Source organism: Tribolium castaneum, chromosome 3 (genome assembly GCF_031307605.1).
Source record: "Tribolium castaneum strain GA2 chromosome 3, icTriCast1.1, whole genome shotgun sequence".
Taxonomy (NCBI): Eukaryota; Metazoa; Arthropoda; class Insecta; order Coleoptera; family Tenebrionidae; genus Tribolium; species Tribolium castaneum.
Genome location: NC_087396.1, coordinates 10,654,989 through 10,679,112, shown reverse-complemented (window position 1 = coordinate 10,679,112; position 24,124 = coordinate 10,654,989). Strand labels below are relative to the sequence as shown.

The following is a 24,124-nucleotide window of genomic DNA, read 5'->3' as shown; positions in this document are numbered from 1 at the left end:
CCTTCAAACTATCTCCATTATTCTCCGGATTAAATTATCCGCTGCAATGCAGTGCAAGCACAAAACATCAACAAACGTTATGAAAACTCCCCTTCCATATCGATGTGAAAACTCCAGCTGAAAACTAATTTTCAGGGTGTCAACCTGTACGTGTGCAGATCGGAAATTTCAATTAAAACAGAAACACGGTATAAGGGATTTTTACGTTGGATATCACCTCATAATTTACTGATGGGTTTCAATTGAATCAACAAACAAATTTCAAATTCTGTTTATCGAGAGCACGAAATTAGTCACCCCTGCCATCCACGAGAAGTTAAGCCCCGACTCCCAACTATCGTTTCATATTTAAATGAGCCCCGTCAGGCCAGGTGCTAATTACAATATTTCGACCTGCTAAGTTGCACCTAAGTGCAGGAAACAACCGGCGCCGCTTCTCTGTTATTACGCCTCAAAAAAGCATTTTCCCGATTGTATCACAGGTAGACTGCAGCAGCTCGAAGTAATTTACATTACGACCGATAAATTCACTTTATGACGCAGGCGTCATTAATTATTGCCATTAATTAACAGTCCATTAACAAAAGTGTACCTTTCGAAAGTTGCTTTGAGCTCCATAAATTATGCATCAGCGATAAACTTGCAATTAATCAGCAACTCACCGGGAAGAAGAAATAAGCAAGAGAGCGGGAAAGAACACCGTCTGGCCTGCTGGAGGTCAGTGGCCCTTTGATAACTCAAACTTATAGACCTCCAACCGCCACAGTGAACCCCAGCCGAGGCTGTCAGTCACGGATTAGGCAGACAGGTCTACTCTCGTCGGGAACAATTTAATCACACGCATCAGTTGCCAATGCATTGTCTGTAGCACGACTCGGATATAGACAGGTAAAGCGCATCAAGGCGTAATTATGGCCGTGATGGCTATTTACACATTTAGACAATTAGCCAGCAGCAAAAAGCCCCGCCACTCTCATTAGTCCAAAAACAAAACTCAAAGTCATTTTAGTTTCAATAAAACGCGATCGATTCATTTGCTAGTAGCGAAATGGTGGAGGCGCCGGGCGAGAATAAACCGCCAAAAAGTGAAGTTCAGGCAAACAAAAGCCAGCAAAATGAGACAATAAATATATTGCTAAAACTTGTATGAAATTTTTATTCCATGCAGTGGAGTTTGCAATAGCGAAACTATTCAAAGTTTTAAACAGACAAGATCAGTTATTATTCATATTGTACTGTTGGCTACGTTTCCACTCAATAAAATGCAATCCAGCCGAGTTCAAAAAAGAACTCGATTTGGGTAATAACACATCTTCCCACCGCGCTTCTAAACTTTTATCGATTTCTAAAGTCAATCTTCATGCTCCAGAACGTTACCTTTGGTCATTTCAGCAAAGCTCGGCATCTTACCTGTAACAAAGTAGAACGAAAATCAATCAATAAATCAACAATAGTAAAAATAACGGCATTGTAGGGCATTCAATTAAATTGAAGCTTTTTTGAGCAAAAAACGACCTTAATCCAATCACCCGCCGTCTGCAACTCAATTAGGTAATGACTGTTAGTTAATTAAACTAAATGTAATAGCTATTAGAAACAGAGGCTCACATTTACATAGAAAGCGGAGAGTTCCGAGTTTATTACCCCGAGGTGACAAATTACACTGGTGTGATGATTGATTTTTTTCGTAACATGTCGCAGCAACCCTCTTTTTGCTCAAGATAAGGCTTACCAGAAAATCGATCCTTTGCTAATGTTTCGATGCACTTAGCGCTGTGTTATGGAACGGGAAACGAAGAAAAATTCTCATTTCCTCATTATCTTGAGTTGAAGAACAGTTGTCGTTGCAAAAGTGAGAAGTTCGGGCCGAAAACATTTTATAATTATCTCTTCCGAGAAAATGTCTGATAACATAATTGGTAAACGACTCGCAACCCTTTTCAGTAAGTTGCCTGAAAGTGAATTCTTCGCGAGTTTGGCGGTGCCGAGTTTCAATTAGTAACTGAATTACTTTATTTCTCCCAAGTTTTTACCGAGTAAGTAAATTTCGCTATGAAACCAATTTTAAATACAATTAACTCCAAATTGGATCAATTAATGTAATTAAGTAGACTGCTGCCAGGTCTTAGACCGACTAATGCGATTTCCGACCGTTGAATTCTCAAGTACACAATTATTATCCCGGATGGTTGTATTAATGGATTTGAAAACGAGTTAACGACAAAAATGTTTAAACAGTTAACTCGCAATTCGGAAGTACATGGATTAGAATTTATGCGACCCAAAGTATGCCGAGGTCGAGGTTTTATGTCTGGCAGTGAGCCAGTACAGCGATCCTATCAACTACAGAAATAAGTGCACCTAGACATCCAACAAATTTATTACGACCGGAATATTAGTGAGCTTTTGTTCATCGGCGATAACGACGATTCTAAAGCCGAATTATCATTACAGAGATATACTGTGGCCTTAGATGTTTGTTCCAACACAGGATTAATTAATTCATTTGATGTTAAAGACAATATTACCACACACAGAACTGCAAATTAGATCAGAGATAAGGAGGGTTGCTCCTCGTTTTTAGAACCGCTCCGGATTAGAGCTACTAGATTAATAGAGCACTGCTCTACCGCCGAACACGATTAATCTATTTTAAACATCGAAAATTAATTTTTGGGCCGGCTGAAATGACATCATGTTTACTCTTTTAATGTGTATTGCCGCCAACCACATAGATTGAATATTTATCGGTTTGAGTTATACGTGATTTGTGGCAAAGCCAATATTATATCGATTGCCGAAATAAACAAACTGAAGCCGCACTCAAACAACAAAGTTAACGACCAGATTTGCTCTGATAAATATTTTGTTCAACCTCACACTGCACTGCCTGTTCAAATGTATTAATGTTTTATTACTGCATATTTACTGCCATAATAACCGATCCAAAACAGAAGCTATTGATTTAATTCTTTACCAACACAGGCACCAGTTTACCCTTTTAATTAAATGCAAATTGTCACAAAAACTGATTACCTATTCCAGCGTTTCCCAAGTCCCACACAACGAACAAATTAGTTGATTACTAGATATTTTTAAAATCTCAAGAAAATGAAATATATGTTTAGACTGCTAATCGAGTGTAACTGCAAATTAAACATTCATTAGAAATAATGAATAAACTTTTTGAGTAGTTACCAACAAATTAGCAACTTTAGTAAACTTCGCTACAGTACATTTGAAGAACGTGAGCAAAAAGTCTGGGGCAAAATCTCGCAAAAATGCATATTACTAGATAAAATATTTCAAGTAGAAGGCAACCTTTTTGGGGCTTCGACAACCAAACATTGCCAAGTCGACAAGCAATAACATTATTATTTCGATTCGATTAGCGAAATGATAAAAACGTCTCAAACAACTTTCAGGCTTGAGGAGCTTTCAAAGCTGCAATTATCAGTCACTGCCTCATATTAAACTGATTTGTAGCGACATTCGCAAGATGTATGTGCAATTTCCTCGGTAAATTGCAGCTCGAATCAATAAATTATTGTTTCCATTCCTTCTCTTTTTAGAGGAAATATCAACGAGCTATCTTGTAGTTATATCATTAGTTAGCAATCTTGGACAACAGTTGCCATTCTGCTAAAGCTTGATTTCCTGTGATTGTGTTTTTCAATATTCTTGTTGTTGTTCTCGTTAACTGGAAGCAATTTGTGACAAATTGGACTTGTTATGTTATTTGAGAAAAGTTAGATCCAGCGTATGTGCAGCGAATCATTTAAAATAAAAGCAAGACTGGTACTTTGTTATTCCATGACATGAGACAGTGCAATCACGAACTGTTTTAAATATTGAACCGACTGATGTTGACACACATGTGCACAAGGGGAGATCAAATCTTTGGCAATGAAGAGCTTGCCATTGCGTTTCGGCAAGCTATCGATCGTTCGGCACGAACGTGAAACCGACAGCATGGTGGAAGAAACGGAATACACTAAACAAACAGCGATCAATGCACTCGGAATCTCGCCCCAAATATCTGTGGGAGCAAAGAATGAAAAAGAAAACACGAAAGCAAACCGACGAGATTCCACAATCTCATATGATTACCACTTGAACTTCAACTTAAATAATTTCGCAAATAAATACATCACTTCGAGACGTTGGAAATTTCCCACAAGAAAATTGAAAGCAATACTGGAGCGAGTTTCAAGAGGCGTTTTGGTCGACGCAGCAATTCCGCGAGGGCAACAAACGCAAAAACTCAGCTTTCTCCTCAAAAATGGACCCTGACAAGAACGTTAAGATATCAATATTTATGGCATTCGTTCGGAACGGGTCTAGAGGGAACAATCCGGGGACAATTCTCCCGAAGAGAGGGTGCAGAAAAGATGCTAACGGTTAGAGCTGTCGCTCGCCAACATGGGTTCGAGCGGCTCCTGCTTGCTTGGCTGCGGTTCATTGTAACCATAAGCCCGCCATAGATTTATTAAGAGAAGCCAATACGAGATTATCATCAAAACTTAATAAAGCAAGTTTAGCAAACTCTCAAATATACCTACGCTAGCTCCGAATTGGGTCAGTTTAAGTAAATTCGTTACCGCAACATTTAAACTAATTTCAAGGTAAATTTATCTGTAATCAACGACGCCGATAACTTGCATTACCAAAACAAACAGCACGTTATTTCCCGAGCTGTCAATTCACTGGGTCAACTCGAATATAAGTATATTAAATAATGACTGTTTATACTTGAGCGTATTAACAAAGACAAAGCCACACATAGCGTGACTAAAATCATATAAAGAGCGTAAGAAAACTATGTGTCAGTACAGTGACATTTAATATGTTTAATGCACGCAACATTTATAGAGCAGTCGAGTAATTACCCTCATTAAAAGGGTGGAACAAAGAAACAGGTACTTGGCACCTTCTTCTGCGAATCACATTCAATTTTTTTGCTCTTGTAAATTTGAAGAAAATATTCTTCCCAGACATGCACCTCTAATGAAATGCAAGAAACTTTACCACTTACCATAAATAGCTCACCTACTTTCTAATTGAAAATCTTTATTTCACACAAAATTAACATTTTGTCCGACTAACAAACAAAGAAGTGTGTCTCTAAAAATTGCATGTTTCCAATTTATGGAGTACTTTATCCCGGAAATAACAACGTGAGTGATTTAATAAGGTATGAGGGTTCCGAAAGGAAGCCATAAATCTGTAAACAAAAAACTATCAGTGCCGCAAAAATAACGAGAATCACCAATACCGCCATGAAATCCAGATCAAATCGGGTACGTGCATATAACGATATGTCCGCATCATTCGTAGGAATTTGACCGAGCTTATGAACCTCGAACATAAAGCAAAGCCGCAACTTCTCGTAAAACAAAACTAACTGCTTGCTGTCTTCCATACCTACGTTTACGTCCCCATGAAGTCGTGCCGTTTCGGACTGGCATTAAAGCTCACGCAAAAGAAACGGCTATTGTGAAAAATATGAACACAACAACCCTTCTCCGAATTGAATATTAAACTGTCAAAATCAGAAAACGTGCCAGTTTGTTTGGTTTTTTGATCGCCTCGCCTGTCGGCGAAAAGTTTAAATTAATTATAACAGATTTTGATTAATTATTATTAAATATTTCTCCCTGCAACTCGCTTGGTTATCACTGCTGCTTACCGATGCAACATTTTAATTATCTCTACATGGCTTGTCACCAGCGTTTATTAACTCCCATATCCGATATTACGTGTAATCTAACAGAAAACTACCAATCAAAGTCACTGCTAACATAAAAATAGGACCACAGAAGCTGGCATCGCTCACTCTCTACATTTAACGCAAGCATAAGTCTGCAAAAATGGTGGAGGCGCCGGGTGAGAAATAATACCACTGTGACAATCACTTTATTTTCTACATTAATTGGAAATATTTATACTACTATTAACTACAGCAATGGTTTTGTACGATAATTATATAATTTTGTCCGAACATTTAGTTGTTAGTCTGCTATGACCCAACCGTCCCGACTAACAAATACAGAAATAACATACCTAAATAGTACATTGTAATTTGCGTTTTAACACCACTAGTTTGCTAGCTGCTAACAATTTAAACCATCTAACACTCTATGGACCAAGTATTAAGTTCCAAAAAAAGAAACGTATAAAAATGGTGAAGGCGCCAGGCGAATTTAAACATTAAAAATCTAATTTATTACCTACGGTCCAAAATTTTGTTTTCTCGGCAACCATAAAATTAAAACAGCATTTCTTCTGTGTACAAGGTAAACAAATTGGAAATAACATTTTATTTAGTGAAAAACGTATAATGGGAATAATTCTATGGGATGGTTATGAAATTAGTAAATGGATTTAATTTTGAATGCGGTAATAAGTTGAACACGTAAAAAGCCGTTGCAAATAACTTGCGCCAAATTCGCTTTTCTGTAGACTCCTTGATGAGTTTTTAATAGCGGCGCTCCGCTCGACTGCAGCATTTCGCAAATAACAAATCTCAATAAAAAGTCTGGAAAATGAAAGCCGAAATCGATTGGTCCGCGGTCAAAATTCATCAGTGCTGAAATCGGCAATTACGAGTAAAGACATCTGGGTAATTTCCAGTGGCCGAAATAATTATTTCGTTGATTAATGGTCCGGCACTGATTGTCCTGCAATAATGAATCCGAATTGTCTCCCCGAACGTAAACCTTAATTTCTTTTGTCGATGCTGGCCATCCGGACTTTAAAATTTGCAGTTGTGCGAGTGTATGTGTTCGTTCCATAAGATAGGGTTTGGTTTTTACGAGCAGCCGTTGTCACATCAGCACTCTCCTGATGTTCGCAGTGGACGCGAATTTTAATAAAAGTGGTCGGAAGCTCGGTCTCGTACCGGTCGTTTATTATACCCCGCAGTAATGTATACTGAAATGGTCCACTCCTGTCTGCGGTGCAATTTATATTTTCTTATAAAGACTATGCATAATTTTCAGTCTCCGGCCGATGCGTGGCTGACTTTCAATAAAACTGTCTTACGGTCTTACAAGTGACTTTCCGAATCGATAGCTTTCAAAACTCAGGAAATTACTGCTGCGAAAACACAACAGTCACTGATATGCAATTAACTATTGTGCATCAGCTTACAATACCAATATTGTCAGTGCAGCGCTTCTATTGATTCGAATAAGGAAAATGCAAGTCAGAAGCACTGACAATGTGCCAATATTTTTGAAATTCAATATCCGATCGACTGATAAAAGCCATGTCAATACGTGCGCGTTTGATAATTTTTTGATAAACACCGTGTAACAACAGAAAATAATTTGTCACTAACAAAAAACCAGCTGGCCTCTCATTACGAAAATCGCAGCTATTCATTATCGATAATTACAGTTTACTGTACGCATTAATTAGTTTAATTTGCGTAATTACGTGTAAATAATGTGGGTATATGAGAAATATCAAAAGCGCTCAGCATCAAAACTCTGAAGCAAATTCAACTACTTCGCAACATTAGCTTTATAAATGCTTCCTTTAACAAAAACATCCTCCACATCTTAGTCTCCTGCGTTAGATCGTTCCATAGGCGGAAATTCCAAAGAATGTCGGGCGCCATTTACTACAAAGTTTAGTATGTTCTACAGCCCTCGACCTGTCTTACTCTATTGTACGGGCTAAAATAACAATAAAAATTTAATTGGTAATTTAAACACTCCGTGTTACAATACACCTCGGCGGATCAATTTCAATCAAAGTTGTAAAAAATTTAATACCCTTTTCAACACATTCAAATTTATATTTGATGAAGAAATCGCGTTTTAAATCTCGCACACACGGAAACTTTCACCAACAACTTCAAACAAAAACTAAGTAGATTGTTTAACTCCAACAATAGCCTGTGTACGAAGCAAATAAACGCATCCGTGGTTCAGTCACAATTTTTGCATTATTTGCATTTTGTGATTTATCACTGTTTGCCGTTGCGTCCCCGACGGCCCCACCTGACCTAACTGTATCACAGAGCACAAAGAAGCGCCGAAATGTGCGCTACAAACTCACCCAACCCTCAACGCAATCATATTCCCGAAATAAATCATGTATTTATAAAAATATATAGTGGCATTCTTCACGCTGGATATTAGATAGAATCCACCGCCGGCCATTTATTATTGATGCAGCGTTTGGGTTGCCGTTATTTGTAGTACGGTATGCGTTTATTATATTGCAGTGGTGAACAGACGCTGTTTGAAGCCGATATTAACACGCTACCACCACCAAATTAGAATTTCGAGTGAGTCGCTCGGTGTCGTACAAAATAATAATCGCCCAACAATAAATTGACCAAAACACGTAGGAATTTTACAATTATTTGAGCGAAAGCCGTGACGATATTAGAAATTTTTAATCAAGCCTCGGACGCAATAACGCCAAATTCCAAAACAACATGCGATGGACGGTTACTGTAATAGTTTCCGAGGTGAAAAATTAATTTATCGGAATTGAGTTCCACGCAGCACGTCACAATCATATTTGCACTTCATCAAAACGCAGCCCTGTGGTAGCAGAAGGTTCACGATCTTGTCCTGCCCGCGGGGAAATAACATCATGTCCTGCCGACTATTGAAACAACGCTCAGATGGGACTGCAGCGGCATCTATTATGATCTGATAAAACGCTGCAACGCATTCCTTGCCATCGCCAAATAAATTGCACCGATAAATCCACCAAATATCAAAAACACTACAGTAATTAAATTTTTTCGGGCGCAAAGCTACTCACAAAGTTGCAACAGTTTAATTGAATCATTCGAAACGTGAAAAAATTTTTCGAATCTGGTTCCAACATTGTGTATACAAGTTATAATATCTCTGAAATTCTGGTGTTGACATAAGCCAAAAACAATATGACACAAAACAATTCCGCTGAGGCTTTCTAGAAAAACGACACACAAAAGCGCAACTAATTAAGCGAAAACAATATTTAGTCCTCAAATAAAATGTTTTACGACACACTGATGTTTCATTTGTAAGTAAAGTTAACGCTGAACCGTATTTGTAAAAACCAGAATTCAACGACTACACAATAATGAAGTGGCGCAATGATCAATGAATTGGTTTCCCACAGTTCAATACTGAAATTACTTACCAAATACTAGTCAATTGTTGGCAATAATACCAATTGATATGGAAGTAGCTCTGTTCAATATTAGCTCTTCATTAACCCTCCACATAAGTTGAATTTGCCGTACCGCTAAAAATTAAATACGAAGACTGGCAATAACAGTATAAAAGTGCAGACGATAACAGTGTCTAATCCAGCACACCTGGATGATGTAAATAAACCCGTTATTGTCACTTCTCAGTTACCGACAATCCTTTTAAAGACCTTAATTAAGACCAAAAATAACCAATGCTAAAATTAGCAAATAATGTGATATTTAATATGCAAAACTTACACTTCCGCATTTGGTTTAACTAAGCTAAAACTGTTCGAAGTTTTCAGCCACGATCAAATATTTAATAACTAAATCAAATATTATTCAATTTATTAAAACCCCAGCAAAAACGTCAATAGTACTAACGGCAAATTAAAAAGTTTGTTCTTCATTCTTGACTGCGGGATCAATAGGACATTAGTTGGGGAACATTTTCAACACAATTTGTTCCCGAATACATTCTAAATATAGATCCGATGAAAGTCTACTTGTGGTACATATTTAGAACCCACATTATACGCGAATCGATCCAACAAACGTATGGTCATTCGGCGAGTTCAACTCACTTCCAACAACAACAAAATAAAGCTCCCCGGTGCACTTTTTTAATTTAAATAAAAATTATCCGAAAAATCGCCACTCAAGTGCTGCTGTTGAAGTTTTATACATAATGATATTCCTGACGAGAAGAGCCATCTTTTTCAGGTGCGTCAAATGAAATAAATGGTTCGTTCCGCTTATGTGCTGCATATTAGCTATGACTTAGTTGATGATGACACGCGTTCTGTCGTGACGACGGCCCATTTGCCGCCACCTGGTCCTCGCTTTCGCAGACGTCGTTACCGTACCACGGGCTTGTCTCATACGTGTATTTAGGTCCGTAATTATTTATTCATTGACTTAAAGGCTTAGAAAGTCGTCCGAAATAGACAAACAATTCTGTATTTATGGAAAACAGCACCCACACCATACCAGGAACAGGAATATGGGCACCATAAATATATCCACCTTTACGTGGGCCACAAACCATAAACTTCGTGGCTCGAACAACTCTATTACAATGTGGGAAATGTTTTATCGGAAAAATCCATTTTGACCTGATTCTCGAGAAATTATTGAAACTAATTGAAAGATTAAGTCCAGACTTGAACTGTGATTCAGAGCCGGCGAAGTTGAAAAATCCTCGAAGCAGAGCTAAGTCTTGAACATCACAACTGATTGTTATTACTCATCGCTGTCGCAAACGGGGTCATGGGAAAATTTAATGAAGATCGCCTTAATAAGATCACTTGTTTACATTCAATATAATGAGGCCCAATAGAACGGCACAAAAACTCAACGACGAACTATAAAAATCGAGGTTTAAAGTTCTGCCACTTAATTACTGCCAGCACGCACAAATGCATTTTACACAAGAATGATTTACTTAAAGTAATTTGCATCACAAAACCTGGGCTAAAAAAACCCTTGTCATGTATCACTACCCACATTGTTCGATATTTAGGGCTTAGCACAAAAATAGGCATTTAAATTAGTCTGTTCTATTTTAAAGTTCCGTCAATAATACTAATACGTTTTCCGGAACTAAGCAAAATAGGTGTTAATTATGCAACAAAACGTCCGTAATTACAAATAATAAACAAGTGTCTAACATCAAAATGTGGTGTCGCATAAATAATAAATAATTGTAATTCATGTCCGTTTTACGACTTGTCAGAACTTTATAGCATAAGTATTGAGGTATTATCACCTCCGCAAAAATTAGGTGTTCAAAGTCAATAGTAAAAGGAAATAACAATTGCACCAAGTTTTCGAAATATGACACCATCAGATGATAGATTGGGTGATTTAACGTTTTTTTCTTTATCTGACAGTCACAAAATTTAAGAGTTGGAGGACAAGATAAATAGAATCCTTGGCAACAAAAACTGGAATTAAAACTTCAAGATATTGTATTAAGTCTACTTAAATATTCCCCACTTCTTCTCACCGATTTCCGAAATTCGTTCGGGAGTGGAGACTATTTTATTAGGCATGAATGTTTAATATTTGCTGCTTTCATCCAAAACAAACCATTTACGAATGAGATTTCGCGAGAAGTGACACGAAAAAATAAAAAAGTTTCTCGGAAGTTACTAGTTTATGAAGTTTGTGCTGGCATTCACATTTGCACTTAATAATTCACGGTAGCCTCCAGATCACTATCTAATTTCTTCGCGCAAACGTCGTTATCTGGCATCTTTGATTCCGGCGGGGCTGAGGTAAAATTCGATCTCGTTTAATGTTAATTATTATGAATTTGTGTACACTCCGATCGACAGAGCGATTTACATTAGTGAGGTTGCAAGGGGCTTGTTACCTTAGGGTCGTTGTTGTGTAGACTAAAGCTAAAGCAAACTATTTCAGGTATAGGTGGATAATAAATAAGGTCGACATTCGTCAATATTTGAAAGATGACATGGCCGAGATTGTGTACGGATCTGTATCGAAATACGGTTTCGGTCTGCGAGGGTATTTATTTGATTTATACCCATTTCCTAGCGGAGAAAACATGAATCATACGTGGTTAGAAAATGAGATCTTACTTATTCTACACTACATAATACCCTGGAAGAGCATTTACGTGTTTCACCCTATCCGTACTTCACTGGGAAGACATTTCAAAGCCCAAGTGCCACAAGGAGCTCCATTAGCGAAGGTAAACAGCAGTTCTCACGTGTCGGGATCAAGTTCAATACCCGCACCTGGAGTTACTCCTTTAGATGTCGCCATTTACGAACTTTTCGATATTTATGTTTCCAAGCGCGAAATTGAGACGGAAAGCCGATGTGGCTAAGTGTAGAAATCATTAATTAAATAGTTTGAGTAATTATGAACTTCTTGAGCCCTCTACGTACATCGCGGCCTTCATCTGAACGAAATGGTTGAAACTTTGTTCTGACAGCTATTATCACAGACTTATGAATATTTTAATTGGAAGCTTAGTTATTACTTGGCCGGTTATTAACTTCAAAGAAGGATTATTTGTACATCGGTTACAGCGAAAAACGCTCAATGATTGCACGGACCTAACAAATCGGCAAACTTTGAATCCTATCCATAATGAAACTGAAAAAAGAAGAAATATCGTCCGACTTTTCCTGATAAATGGTTTGACTTTTGTTCTGATTACTACTGGCCGAGCCACAAAGGACTCCTGGAAATAAGATATGGCAAAGATTTGTTCCCGATCGCATCATATTTATCAATGAAAATTTTTACAGGGCGACTAAATGACCCGAAAATACTTCACTACTTTGCTCTCTTTATGAAATTATACGAGAAAAAACGGAGCAGACAATAAATCACAGTGTCCCAGGTCTTTCGCCACTGTTGTGTCTATAAACAAAATGTTATGAATTAATTATTCAACCTCTGTAAGATATTCTTGTTTGTAAACTACTGTTACAACATAAATTACGCATGTTAAAGAGCTTACCGAACACTTTGATGGCTTGTACCTACGCTAATAAAACTTGCATAGTGTCATTTGATTCGTTCACTGATTGTGTTTTATTCCTCTCTCCGGCCATCAAACCAAATTTATGCAAAACTATCTTTGTCCAAAAACTCACAAAACGCCATAATCGCGCTATTCCCCGACTGACCCAAATCAGTGAGATGTGAGAAGCTTACTCAACATTTCCATAACCGCAATGGGTGTCAAAAATGACATTTATCAGACAAGAAAAGATGAAAGCTTAACATTCTCTGGATATCAATTTATTTTAACGATGCGATTCCCGTGATGTATGTGACTGTGTCACAAATCCAAACCTAATCTAATTTCGCAAGCTATAATAAAATCGTGTAATCCGTTTCCGGTTAAAATATTTCACTTGCTTAACTAAATAACGGCACATTTCCTTAATAAAATGACTCGAATTTCTTAACAGGTGGAGCCTAAGCCGACAGTGATTCATTTCATATGTAAATATTTAATATATGATACATTATTTCATATTTAAATTTTCTGTCTGGTCTTGGCTGGGTCGAATGAACCCTCATTTAAACAGAGATTACCCGATCCCAAGTCTTAACAACCCGCATAATTCATCTGTAGACCACATCTCCACGCTTGCTTATGCATAAATCAAAATAATAATATATACAGACTGTAAGATGCACCCGCATAATCGTTTCACATTAAACAGTAGGTGTATTATGTCAACGAAATGCTTTAGAAACAACTCTCAGACAAATAATTGCATCGGAACTTATCTCTCCGTAGCTAAACAAGCTAAGCAAATAATTTAAAACCCACATAAATAAAATATTTATTTATATATAGAGAAATATCAGATTGACGTCAGTCAGGCAAACAGCAAACATGTACGTCGTAGGTGTGCAAATTTACACATTATTTTCAATACATACATTTTTTGTAATTGCAAAATTATGATACTTCCTTGGAATAAATTCCTTCCAAAAACAGTTATGAGCCTGGTTTGTAAAGTTTAAAAGTTGTAAAAAGACGAAAATTTTGATAGCTTGATTTTGAACATAAGAACAATTTCATTTCACTTTCTTGAATTAGCAGATCCAATTGTTCATGAGAAATCATTGCCACAAAGGTATTATTGAATCTTTAAAAAACACATTTTCAAAGAAGTTTTTTTGTATTGAGTCTGTTTCTCTAGACTAAGAACCTTGTAAAGATTAAGCTACGTTTCGCACTTAAAAAAACGACCCATTTTTACCATTATTTACCACTGTTATACCGCAATTCTCTAAAAAAGCAAGTAAACGTTCTCCAATGACGAAATTTTGGTAATTTATTGTGCACAGAATGTAGAAATGTAATTCACTACTAAAATATTATTCACACAGAAAGCAAATTTTTCTAGAGGCATTAAATGCCAGTTAGAGCACTTCGCTCGTAAAAATTTGGTGAAAAAACAAGGCCGAGTAGCAATAGAGTCCCGAAGTTTCAATACTTGCGGGGTAGTAGGCAAACATCCGCAAAAGCATCCCTCTTCCCAGCCGTTCGCTTATGAAGACGCTGTCAAAGTAAACAGATGCATCCGCAAACACAGAAATCTCAGATTCGGCAGGCGTCTGAGATGAAAAAGTAGCGAACAGTCGCGCTCGTAGAAAACAATATTTCATGAGATTTGCGTAATCGTGAAGCATACATCCAAATGTAAATCAAGCTCGAATCGGCCGCAGAGCTTGGTTAGCATGCCGCACATGACCGGCAACTATAAACAAAATTAAACATTTACGGAGCAGAATAAGTGCACTTCTCGCAGCTTTCAGCTAAATCTTGATTAGTGAAAGCGCGATTCTCGGTATCATTCGAATCTTATCGATCCATATGTGGGCAAAATTGTTTACCTACTTTGAAGCAATATCAACAACGTCGATCTATTCACAAATGAGCAAACTCGGAGAGGACGACGTGGAATAACTAATTTAATTAGCGTAATAGCGCTAGACTGAAAGGGTGTGCAAATTATTAATGAGCGTAATGGTTCGTCGATTGTGCCAGAGTTCGCTACAACGGCCATCCGCTCCCAAAACGAATCGAAGCAATAAATCATACTTTGTAACAAAAACTGACTTGCCACGTTCAAACCTCACCAACAACAATCACTCCAATCAAACTTAACAAATTTAAGATGACACTAACGAAAAGTTAACTTTCCTCCCGACTGTTTCCAACTCTAACTTCATTATAAATAACCGGCTTTCACATTTTCAAATATCCTTATCTAGCTACAAGATCAAGCAGCTAAGTCCACTTTGTTTCCACGTTACCTGCGGATGTAATGAATTCGAGTCTCATAAATATGGAACGCTCCACTTTTAAACTCGAGTTAAAAAATAAATAAATAGCAAAGCAAAACTGCACAAAGCAAAAATTCGCAGTCAGAACCGGCGCATCCACCATTTTTCAACCACCGAAACCTTATCAATATTTTACAACACGAACAAGGCAACACAACTCCACACCTAATTTAAACAATATAAGTAAATTATCCAATTATACAATTGGTTTTCTTTATCAGATTCCAATCGTGTTTGCTGTAATTTTTCGCGATATAATCCCGCAAGTGTTATTACTTTCTTGGAAGCAAACCAATTTGTTCGCAATAATTGCTAAATAGTTGGAGTTTATGGAGCAGTTAACATGTCATTTGGCGAAATCTGTCGTCTGTAGAATCTTTTGAACAATCCGAATTTATGTAGAAACCATAAACCAGCTCGAAGACATCTTTGTGTGCAGTTAGATTAGTTGCACACAAGTTATGTATTGGTGGCGTCGCCGACGTCGCGTCGCGTCGCTCCTTGCCCCAGCTGAATTATGATGGAATATAAGTTGAACTAGAAATTCCAGCCAAACTATTCTCATTTACTTTTGCAAATTCTGTACGTAACACACTTGATAATCGCTTGCAAAGCTTCCAGCCCCCGATGAGAAATGGCTCCAATTTTTTGTTCCGGGGGTCATAATACGAAGCGCAATTTATCGAAGACGAAAGAAACAACAGTTATCGATCAACGGAAACAATCACCGAAGGCAAGACATAAACTTTCCATTATTTCCTCCACTAAAACCGTCTTGTATAAAAATGAACAATTTTTCAGAGCGACGAAACTATCAGTATAAGATATCGTATTAATCATGCCCCTCCACGGTTTTTGCAGCGACGCGTTCAATGCACTCATTTGAAACGATAAAAAACACGACTGCTACTCCTGCGAAATGATAAATGATTCCAATCATTACTAGCAGATACCGACACAATTTTGATGGATGATGTATGCATATCGATGTTCCATGTACACTGTTTGAATCTTCCTTCTCGGGGCAATCAATATTCACACTCCCACTTCCACATAAATAAGACACATGCACCCTTTCGTCTCAATTTCGACAAAATGCACCGTCTGGCGCACGCAGCAAAAATTCCAACGCAAATGCACTCTTCCTAATTAGTCTATCCTTGAGCGGAATAATGAACAGTGCATCCGGTAACGCAATTATATTTTCATCAGGATCTTCAGGTTGTTGCTGACGGGAAGTTCATGACTACCACCTGTCTTAAAGTCAAGAATCAAGCGCCTACAATCGAACAACGTGCCCCAGTCAACCCAACTTTTACACTTAATACCCACGTATCAAGTTAAGGAGCACCGTAAAGTGTCCTAACGACCGCCAACACAATTAATTAAAATCCCTAAGCTCATGTGGTGGCGAAGTTTCCTCGGCGAAACCGTTACGGAAAACATTCAAATTTGCCCGAGATAACGCTACAGCAATCTCTTACTTCCGCCACAAGAAAACAAAATATTTAGTTACACAACGCAAAAGTGTTCGATTTATCTGTGCTGTTCAGGGGCTCACAGCTCGCCCTTCTGATTGGATGTGGCTGTGTTTTATTAATCCCTGGTATAGATTGGCGACGCAGTCCCAATTCTCCAGGTAACCAAAACACGTAAAAAGCTATAAAATAACTGTAACAGAACATTCAGCATTCGGGGTGGATCCGAAGAGGGCCGAAACGCGTCGAGGATGAAGGGTGGCAGAAGTGGGGTGTGGATCAATACGCCAAGAGGCCTACCCGGGTTATATGATACTTTTAATAGGATTAGCAAAATTACAGAGCATCCACAGAGAAAACGTTTAATTTAAACATGATGACAAAATGAACGAACCGATTTTTTCAATGCCAGAAAGATGCTTCAATTACCGACGTCGAAATATGTTTCACTCTTTGCAGATCGAATTGGAAACAAAAAATTGTGTAAAATACGTTGCGAGTTTATTAATTTCGAACACATCGTAAGAATCGTTAAACGAAAACAATGAATAAATTTTCCGAAACAATAACAATTTTTATGATTGCAAATTGAAAGTGCTGGCGGGGCCGATAGTCCATGCTATTAAATGCAAATGAATGTTTAAACCAACTGTTGCAGGAAACGTGCAGGTGCAACCAGTTCTGAAGGTGTGATTTAACTAAACCAGAAGTTATGGGTATGTTCTGCACCACACTAAAATTTATGCCTGTTTCAACCGTCGCCGTTGCCACTACTACACCAATAATAAATTCTAATCATGTCATAACGCGTCCATAAAAAATCACGGCCCTAATTATGATGGTCCATTAAATGCAAACAATTGGATTTAATAATACTGAGGATGACAGATAGGGGATTGCACGACCACCCACCACTTTTCTTTGACAAATTAGGCTCCTTTGAAAAAAGGGCAAATTAAAACGTCCCGAAGCTCAAATTAGGGGTTGTCTCCTTTAACTACTTTCTGGTGGATTATTTCGTACTATTGCCTTTGCGACCATTCAGATTTTATCGCAAGTGATATGGAAACCAGAAACGCTCCATCTCCCCTTTCGTACTGTTAAGAAGCTCTCTCAAACCCCCACTCGTCTTTGTTTATGTTCCGAAGTAAGTAGGCGAGAAATCCAACAAACCCTTTTCAAAAATCCCATTCCTGGCGGTTATTTCCCTAGTGCCACCAATTTGGAAGTTGGGAAAATTATAATGTGCACTTAGGCGAGAAAAGCTAGGAACTATTTTCTAAAAGGAGACTAAATAATCGACTAATCTAATTTGCTTTTTAATTCAAACTTGGAAAGAACAGGTAAACCTAATTAATGCAAGACAATCCATTCGACTTATCAAACTTCACAGTCGTGCATGCCTCATTAAAAATAACGGCTCCGACTAATCGTCGAAATAAAAAAGGCAAGGGCTGCAAGACTCTCCATGTAATCTCATCGACGTTAATGACCTGTTTATATGATAATGGCGCCAAAGTAAAAAGACACCTGAGTCACCTAAATTGCAATTCTAGAAAAGTACATGTACAAAATGTATAAAACACGACAAACGTATGCAAATCAGCCCAAGGATTGAAACAAAGTTACACTTCGTATGCATGTAAGTCACGATACCACCTGACCCAAAGATGTAAAGAATATATTAAATTTATTTATTTTGTGTTTCGTTGCAACGCACTTGACTGCAGTTGGAAGCCGTTCGTGCATTGAAAATTCTTCGAGCGACTCTAAAATTAACTCCTTCCGTTTGAGCCAGCGACGTCAACCGCCTCAAAAATAGTCCCACGTCCGATGAAGAAATTAAAAATCTAGATTTCATTAAATCACAAGCCGAATTAACATTTCTGTTTACACGACTATCCTGGCATTTTAATGCCGTCCCCGGTTCCGAGGGGCTGTTGGGCAGCGAATAGACCGGAAACACCGACCAAGACAAGGTAACTGGGAAGATTTATAACACGAATCTAGGAAAAACAAGTCGCTTAGAACACAGTACGTACGAGGAACCGCGGCACGCTCATAACTTGACTTATGTTAGTGGAACGTGTGGGGGTGGTAAAGCACAAAACGTCAAAATAAATTCGAAAGTGTCACATGTACATTTTTAAACCCAAACATAAATTATTCCACTTTGCACTAGTACCTGAGATTTATGTACTAGGTCGCCGAACAACGTTCTCAAAAGACGAATGCCCACTTCTAATTATTCAATTTTTTTCTCAAAGTTGCAAAAGTGGGTTAAACGTCACAATATCTGAGAACACATTTATTATTTATACGACGCACCTTGTAAAAATTTTTCACTTAAGATGAGTGTGCCTACAAAAATCCAGTAATAAATTATTCACCCAATTTTCATATCGTAACCGGCCCACACCATGGTTTTTGACACAGCTTGTTTTCTGATCAACAAATAAATTGCTCAAACGAGGGACAGACTGCATCACGTTCAATAAATAACAATGATTAAAATTAAATACCCTTTACTTCAGTAGTAATAATAGGAATATTTAAAACACTTTAATATTTGATTAATCGTCTAAAACTATAAATAGTAAACTGTTACGAGTTAAAGCTACCTATAAACCTCAAATCGGTAAATGTCTCACATTTTTTCAAAAATTTATTAATACGATTCAAAGTATGTATAAATTTTATAGATAAGCATTTATAGTTACAATTTATTAAACTTTCACTGACATTTTCAATACTTAAAAATGTATTTTTCAAAAATAATCCTTTTTCTCTTGCCATATAAGTGAATTTCTAGCTACAAAAAACAGTTTTCACTAAACTTTGACCTTTTACAAATTTTATAAACGAGATAATACAGCGACCTTCAATATCGTACCCACTGTACAAAAATAATAAAGTATCCTCTAATTGAAAAAACAAATCGGATTTTAATACGAAAATGTTAGGTATGGAGAAACTACATCTACATCTCATCCAGTTTTATTGCGTTTGGTTTAATTGAACGCATCGTGATAATTCACGCTTCAATATGGAATAAGTAAGTTGTAAAATGTGTTATTTCTATTTTAATAGTTAATGCCACTTTAAAGAAGCAATTGACAGTTTCTGACATTCAAGAACATACTAGTCAAACTACTTCACAAGTTCTGTTAATTATCACCATCATTATTACTTTCCCGTTTAAATATAGATACTACAACGTCATAAATAGATCGAGTAACTACGTCCACAGCACTTCCCTAAAGGAACTCCGTGTGGGTATACAATGATCCAATTTAAGGCTAACAGGACACTTGTGGAATGATGACCGTATTGTTAAACAATTAAGCCTTTGCTTCAATATCAGATTCAGTAACAGAAAAATCAAGTTAATTAAAAACCCCAATCGAATTAATCAACTTTAAACGCTCCTTTATTTTTTTAATTAAGTCATTCGTACGTTCCGAATGGAAGCCAGTAACTAACCGATTTATCTTATTCCAAACAGTTGTTCCGACTTCTGACAAATATCCAAATCCGATGTTTTTATCCGTATCGACTAAACAAAACGGCGGCTAAAAGTTATTTATACCCTATTTAAAAGTTCCTCCCCACAACTAAAATTGTTGCACTGAATGTCGGTTAGATAATTTCTTTAGTCTAATTGTCCAAACCGAAATACACCAATGCAGTTGCTGTCGGTTTTGATAAATTTGCAATTTGTTGCATTGTGCGCGGTTTTGTTTGTATTTGAATTTATGTTCGTTTTATTTCTTCCATGACCCGATATGACCTAACCTTCTATTCAGACAGTTGTTTGATCGCAAAATACGTTTTTTACTAAACAAATATTTGCAAAACAATATCGAAAATTGAAAAAAACAATCGAATACCCAACGGCACCAAATTTTTAAGCAAATATTTGCGCCATTATGTATCACTTTTGATAGCAAATAATAATTCTACGATTTAAAAATGGTCTAATCTAAATTGGAGCAGACGAGATTCCAGTGCAAGTTTTACAAAAACAAGATAAAATTGATAAAATATTGACAAAAAATACTCTTGACCCCGACGTGATTTGAACACGCAACCTTCTGATCTGGAGTCAGACGCGCTACCGTTGCGCCACGGAGTCAGTACCCATATTTTCTCCTTCTCTGCAGATAAACTTGATACTACTTATCACCTTGTCCAATACACAATTTATGTAAATAAATAAAATAAAAGCCTAGCCTACATCCAATAATTACAACAAGAAAACAAAAACAATACAAGTTAATTTGTGTCTAATAAAATTAATGATAATTTCCTGGTGAATGGTGTAATTTTCTTAATGCATTTTTGATATCAGTGCCATCGAACACTTTGACCAAAATAAGACCAAAATCGATCAATATTAGAATCTAATACATTTACCCAAGGCGACAATATTATCATTTCAACAAACCATTAAAAAACTGTGGCTGTAATAGTAGATGTATGAAAGTAAAAATTATGTCCACTTCAATAATTCAGAGAACTGAAATTGATAAAAAGCAAACACCTCATTGGATTATAGGATCATTAGTATCGATTGGTGGTTTTATTGTACACATCTTATACCATGTGATTAGTTTTAACTCCAACACACTGTAGATATATTTGGTTCACTTCTACAGACCACAAATTAAGAATTTGGCCTTTAAGCTCACTCACACAGGGTGAGTCAATTTTAAGTCAATTCTGAAATTCTCCTATATGCAGTCCAGACCTGTAATTAACTATTAAAAGACAAAAAAACAATTTTTGACTCAATTAGTTATTTAAAAATTGAGTATTTTTGATTGCGTACAAAAAAATGAGTTCAATTAATTAATAAATATGTAATTAAGATCTTTCATTAGGTCATTACAACGCCCAAGAGTAAAAAATTGTAACATTTTTTTTAAAGAGTTGACTCGGGACTGCATAAGATCGTTTTTGGCTCGGGTGATTTGGAATAATTTGAGGAATGACTTACCTAATTGGACATACATCTTGGGCCTTACATTTTCCTGCCAAGCCGCCAGACACGCGGAGAACGCGCACGCGGCTAAAAGAAAAAGGCTTTTCATAATTAAACAGCGCTACCACCAAAACATGTCAAAAAATCACAACACTCAAAAAACACGAAGAGCTTTGTTAAAAAACTACAGGGTAGTTCTCATCACAGATCGAAAGCACTATCGAGATCAACACAACACATTTGTAGTTTTTAATATAAAAAAATTGTGACGCGATGCGACGCAACCCAAATAGACGCTTGACGTCGACTGGCAAAGCTTCGTCGCGACGCCGGTGCCAGCTGACTTCCCCTCCACTAGCACTGCGACAGTAGCGCCAGCAACCTGCAACGGACATACACACAATTAGACGGGGTGCATGGACCGTGAAGAATTAATATCACATAGAAGGGATGTATAGCATTGCACTGGGGCGGCCCGACACGACAATGTGCCTTCTCATAATCCTAATTAGCATTGACGCTCACCGGACGGGAGAAGCCGCATTTAACCGGCCGAACGAGAAAACGAAAAATTACACAAATGTTTTAATGCATTTTCATATCAAAAACATCCGGGTGCATTACTCGGGACACCGGTTTATTAAAATGCAGCACCACAAGCGCATTTCAGCACAAACTCAAACACATTTTTACCGCTGTGATTTACCCCACCTATGGTAAACGTTTTAGGGATGGCACTTTGTAACACCCATTATTTTTTATTACCCACAACCGGCCGACTGACAAAAAGTCTATCTCAATGCAGTAAAACCTCTATTATGCGAACTAATACAGAAAAGACTTCTCAGAATCATCGATCACCAAAGTAGCTTTTCACATTATCAAAATAAAAATCAAATATAAATGTAAACAAACAAGATGCCTTTTTATTTATAAATACATGATAAAATATATAACAGTTTGAATCACCCTGTATAAAAAATAACTCTTACTGTATATGCCTCAATGCAGAAGACAAAATTCTGCTGCAGTTATGAAAAAAAAAAATTTAAACACAAAAAAGTGGTTCATATCGTAAAAGTTAAAATAATTTAATACATATGTCTGTGTGCTTTGTTCTTTTTGAGCATCCACATCAGTAGCAAGTGTATACAGGGTGAGTCAATAGTGGGTTATTTCTATTAGAACATATTCTAAACACACGTCTCCCTAGAGCTTGGCAACTATATGGTTCTGAACTGTTCTGAACTTCAATGTGCATCAAGCATTATACAGAAATATGAAAACAATGAGAAAAAAATATGTGGCGTCTTTGTCAATAAGTTTGACCCTTCATGTAGATTCAAAATAAAGAATAAGTATTATAAAAAGTACAAAACCTACCGACAATAAAAATTGGCCTATAGATCACAATATTATTTTTTTAGTGAAAGGTCCTATAGAAGTAGGTAATACGGAAAAAGTTTCCGATAAAAATTGAATTTACTCGTAGTTTAGATATACCCATAGTTATAATCCTTATTATATCGTAGTCTTTGTAGTGTTTGCTATTAAAAAACGCCTAAAACAGCAAAAATTAACTTTATTTTCTGTTCACTGTAAAAAACGTGAACCTTGAATTTTAACTCCTAACTAATCCGCCTCTGTGTCTAACTGTATTTCAGTGCAATTTTCAGGATCAGCCACGTCTGGTTCTACAATACGCCATTTCAGAATATAACAAGGCATGTCTATGTAATAACTACTGGACAAAAGAGTTATTTCAGAACAGATTTAAGCATAATAATTTTATTTAGCGATCCCTTCAATCATAACATAAATGCTATAATTTTATCGGAGATACAATAGTAACGGATTGTGGCTATCAGACTAAACAGAGAATTTATAAACGAGGCTTCAATTTAAGCTGTATTTATGTTATTCTACTACGAAGCGTATTTTGCGCATTTGTTTGTAATATTTATGCCAGTACTGTTATTACAATATTATTATTAGTGGACGGCACCGCATAATATTCCAAATGAGAAACAAAACTGAGATTGAAACAGTCTGAAAAAATCTCGATGGACCAATTCACAGGTTTGTTTTCTCCGAAAATATCTCACTCACATCGACTTTTGAAGTGTTTCATAAAAATATTCTATACACAGCGATAACTTTTAATGTTGGGCATAAAACTTATCTCCGGGCCTAAAGCTATTAACCCGAAAGATATCCAAAAAATTAAAAATATCATCGTGTTGTGTTCGGTACTGTTCTTAATCTGATTAGCTCGGAATTAAATAAAATCCCAATTATGGATCGATTTATTTTGATTAAAGTGGATTTGTAAGCGAGTCTTTTATTAATTTATTGACAATTAGTGTCAACAGATTACGGAATAAACGAGATGCATGGGCTCAAGCATCGAAGCATAACTCTGTTGAGTATTTCCCTGTAATTGCGTTACTGCTAACAGCGTTAAGAAACTGTCACCCGAAAACAACTCCTTTTATTAAGGAGAATAATAAGTATGCGATTATGTTAAGTAAGTCATAAAATCAGGTAAAGTCAATATTTACCAAAGACTTTGAATCATCAATGTGAAACAGTGTTTACTTCAAAAACACG

The 24,124-nt window shown here is 36.8% G+C and overlaps 1 protein-coding gene, 1 long non-coding RNA gene and 1 other non-coding gene across 8 annotated transcripts in view; 1 reads left to right on the top strand and 2 right to left on the bottom strand.

Annotated features, from left to right (window-relative positions):
- The window catches only part of Sema1a (Semaphorin 1a), a 118,428-nt gene that overhangs the window by 83,725 nt on the left and 10,579 nt on the right, over positions 1–24,124 (bottom strand). For 4 of the 5 annotated variants that reach the window (XM_008198110.3, XM_015981928.2, XM_008198109.3 and 1 more), the window contains exons 2-3: positions 21,530–21,896; positions 1,378–1,410 (exon numbers count right to left, since the gene is read on the bottom strand). In XM_008198110.3, the coding sequence (XP_008196332.2) occupies positions 1,378–1,410; positions 21,530–21,623 (127 nt within the window). In that variant the 5' untranslated portion in view covers positions 21,624–21,896. The remainder of the gene's footprint in view (positions 1–1,377; positions 1,411–21,529; positions 21,897–24,124) is intronic. The other variant, XM_008198108.3, reaches the window with a different exon arrangement.
- LOC107398296 (uncharacterized) lies at positions 11,243–12,764 on the top strand. Of its 2 annotated transcripts, XR_010333566.1 has the most exons (3): positions 11,245–11,484; positions 11,630–11,921; positions 12,265–12,764. It is a non-coding gene; the product is annotated as an uncharacterized LOC107398296 (long non-coding RNA). The 2 variants fall into 2 exon arrangements; XR_010333565.1 differs by having other exon boundaries at positions 11,243–11,921.
- Positions 20,594–20,665, bottom strand: TRNAW-CCA (transfer RNA tryptophan (anticodon CCA)). Its single transcript has one exon. It is a non-coding gene; the product is annotated as a tRNA-Trp (tRNA).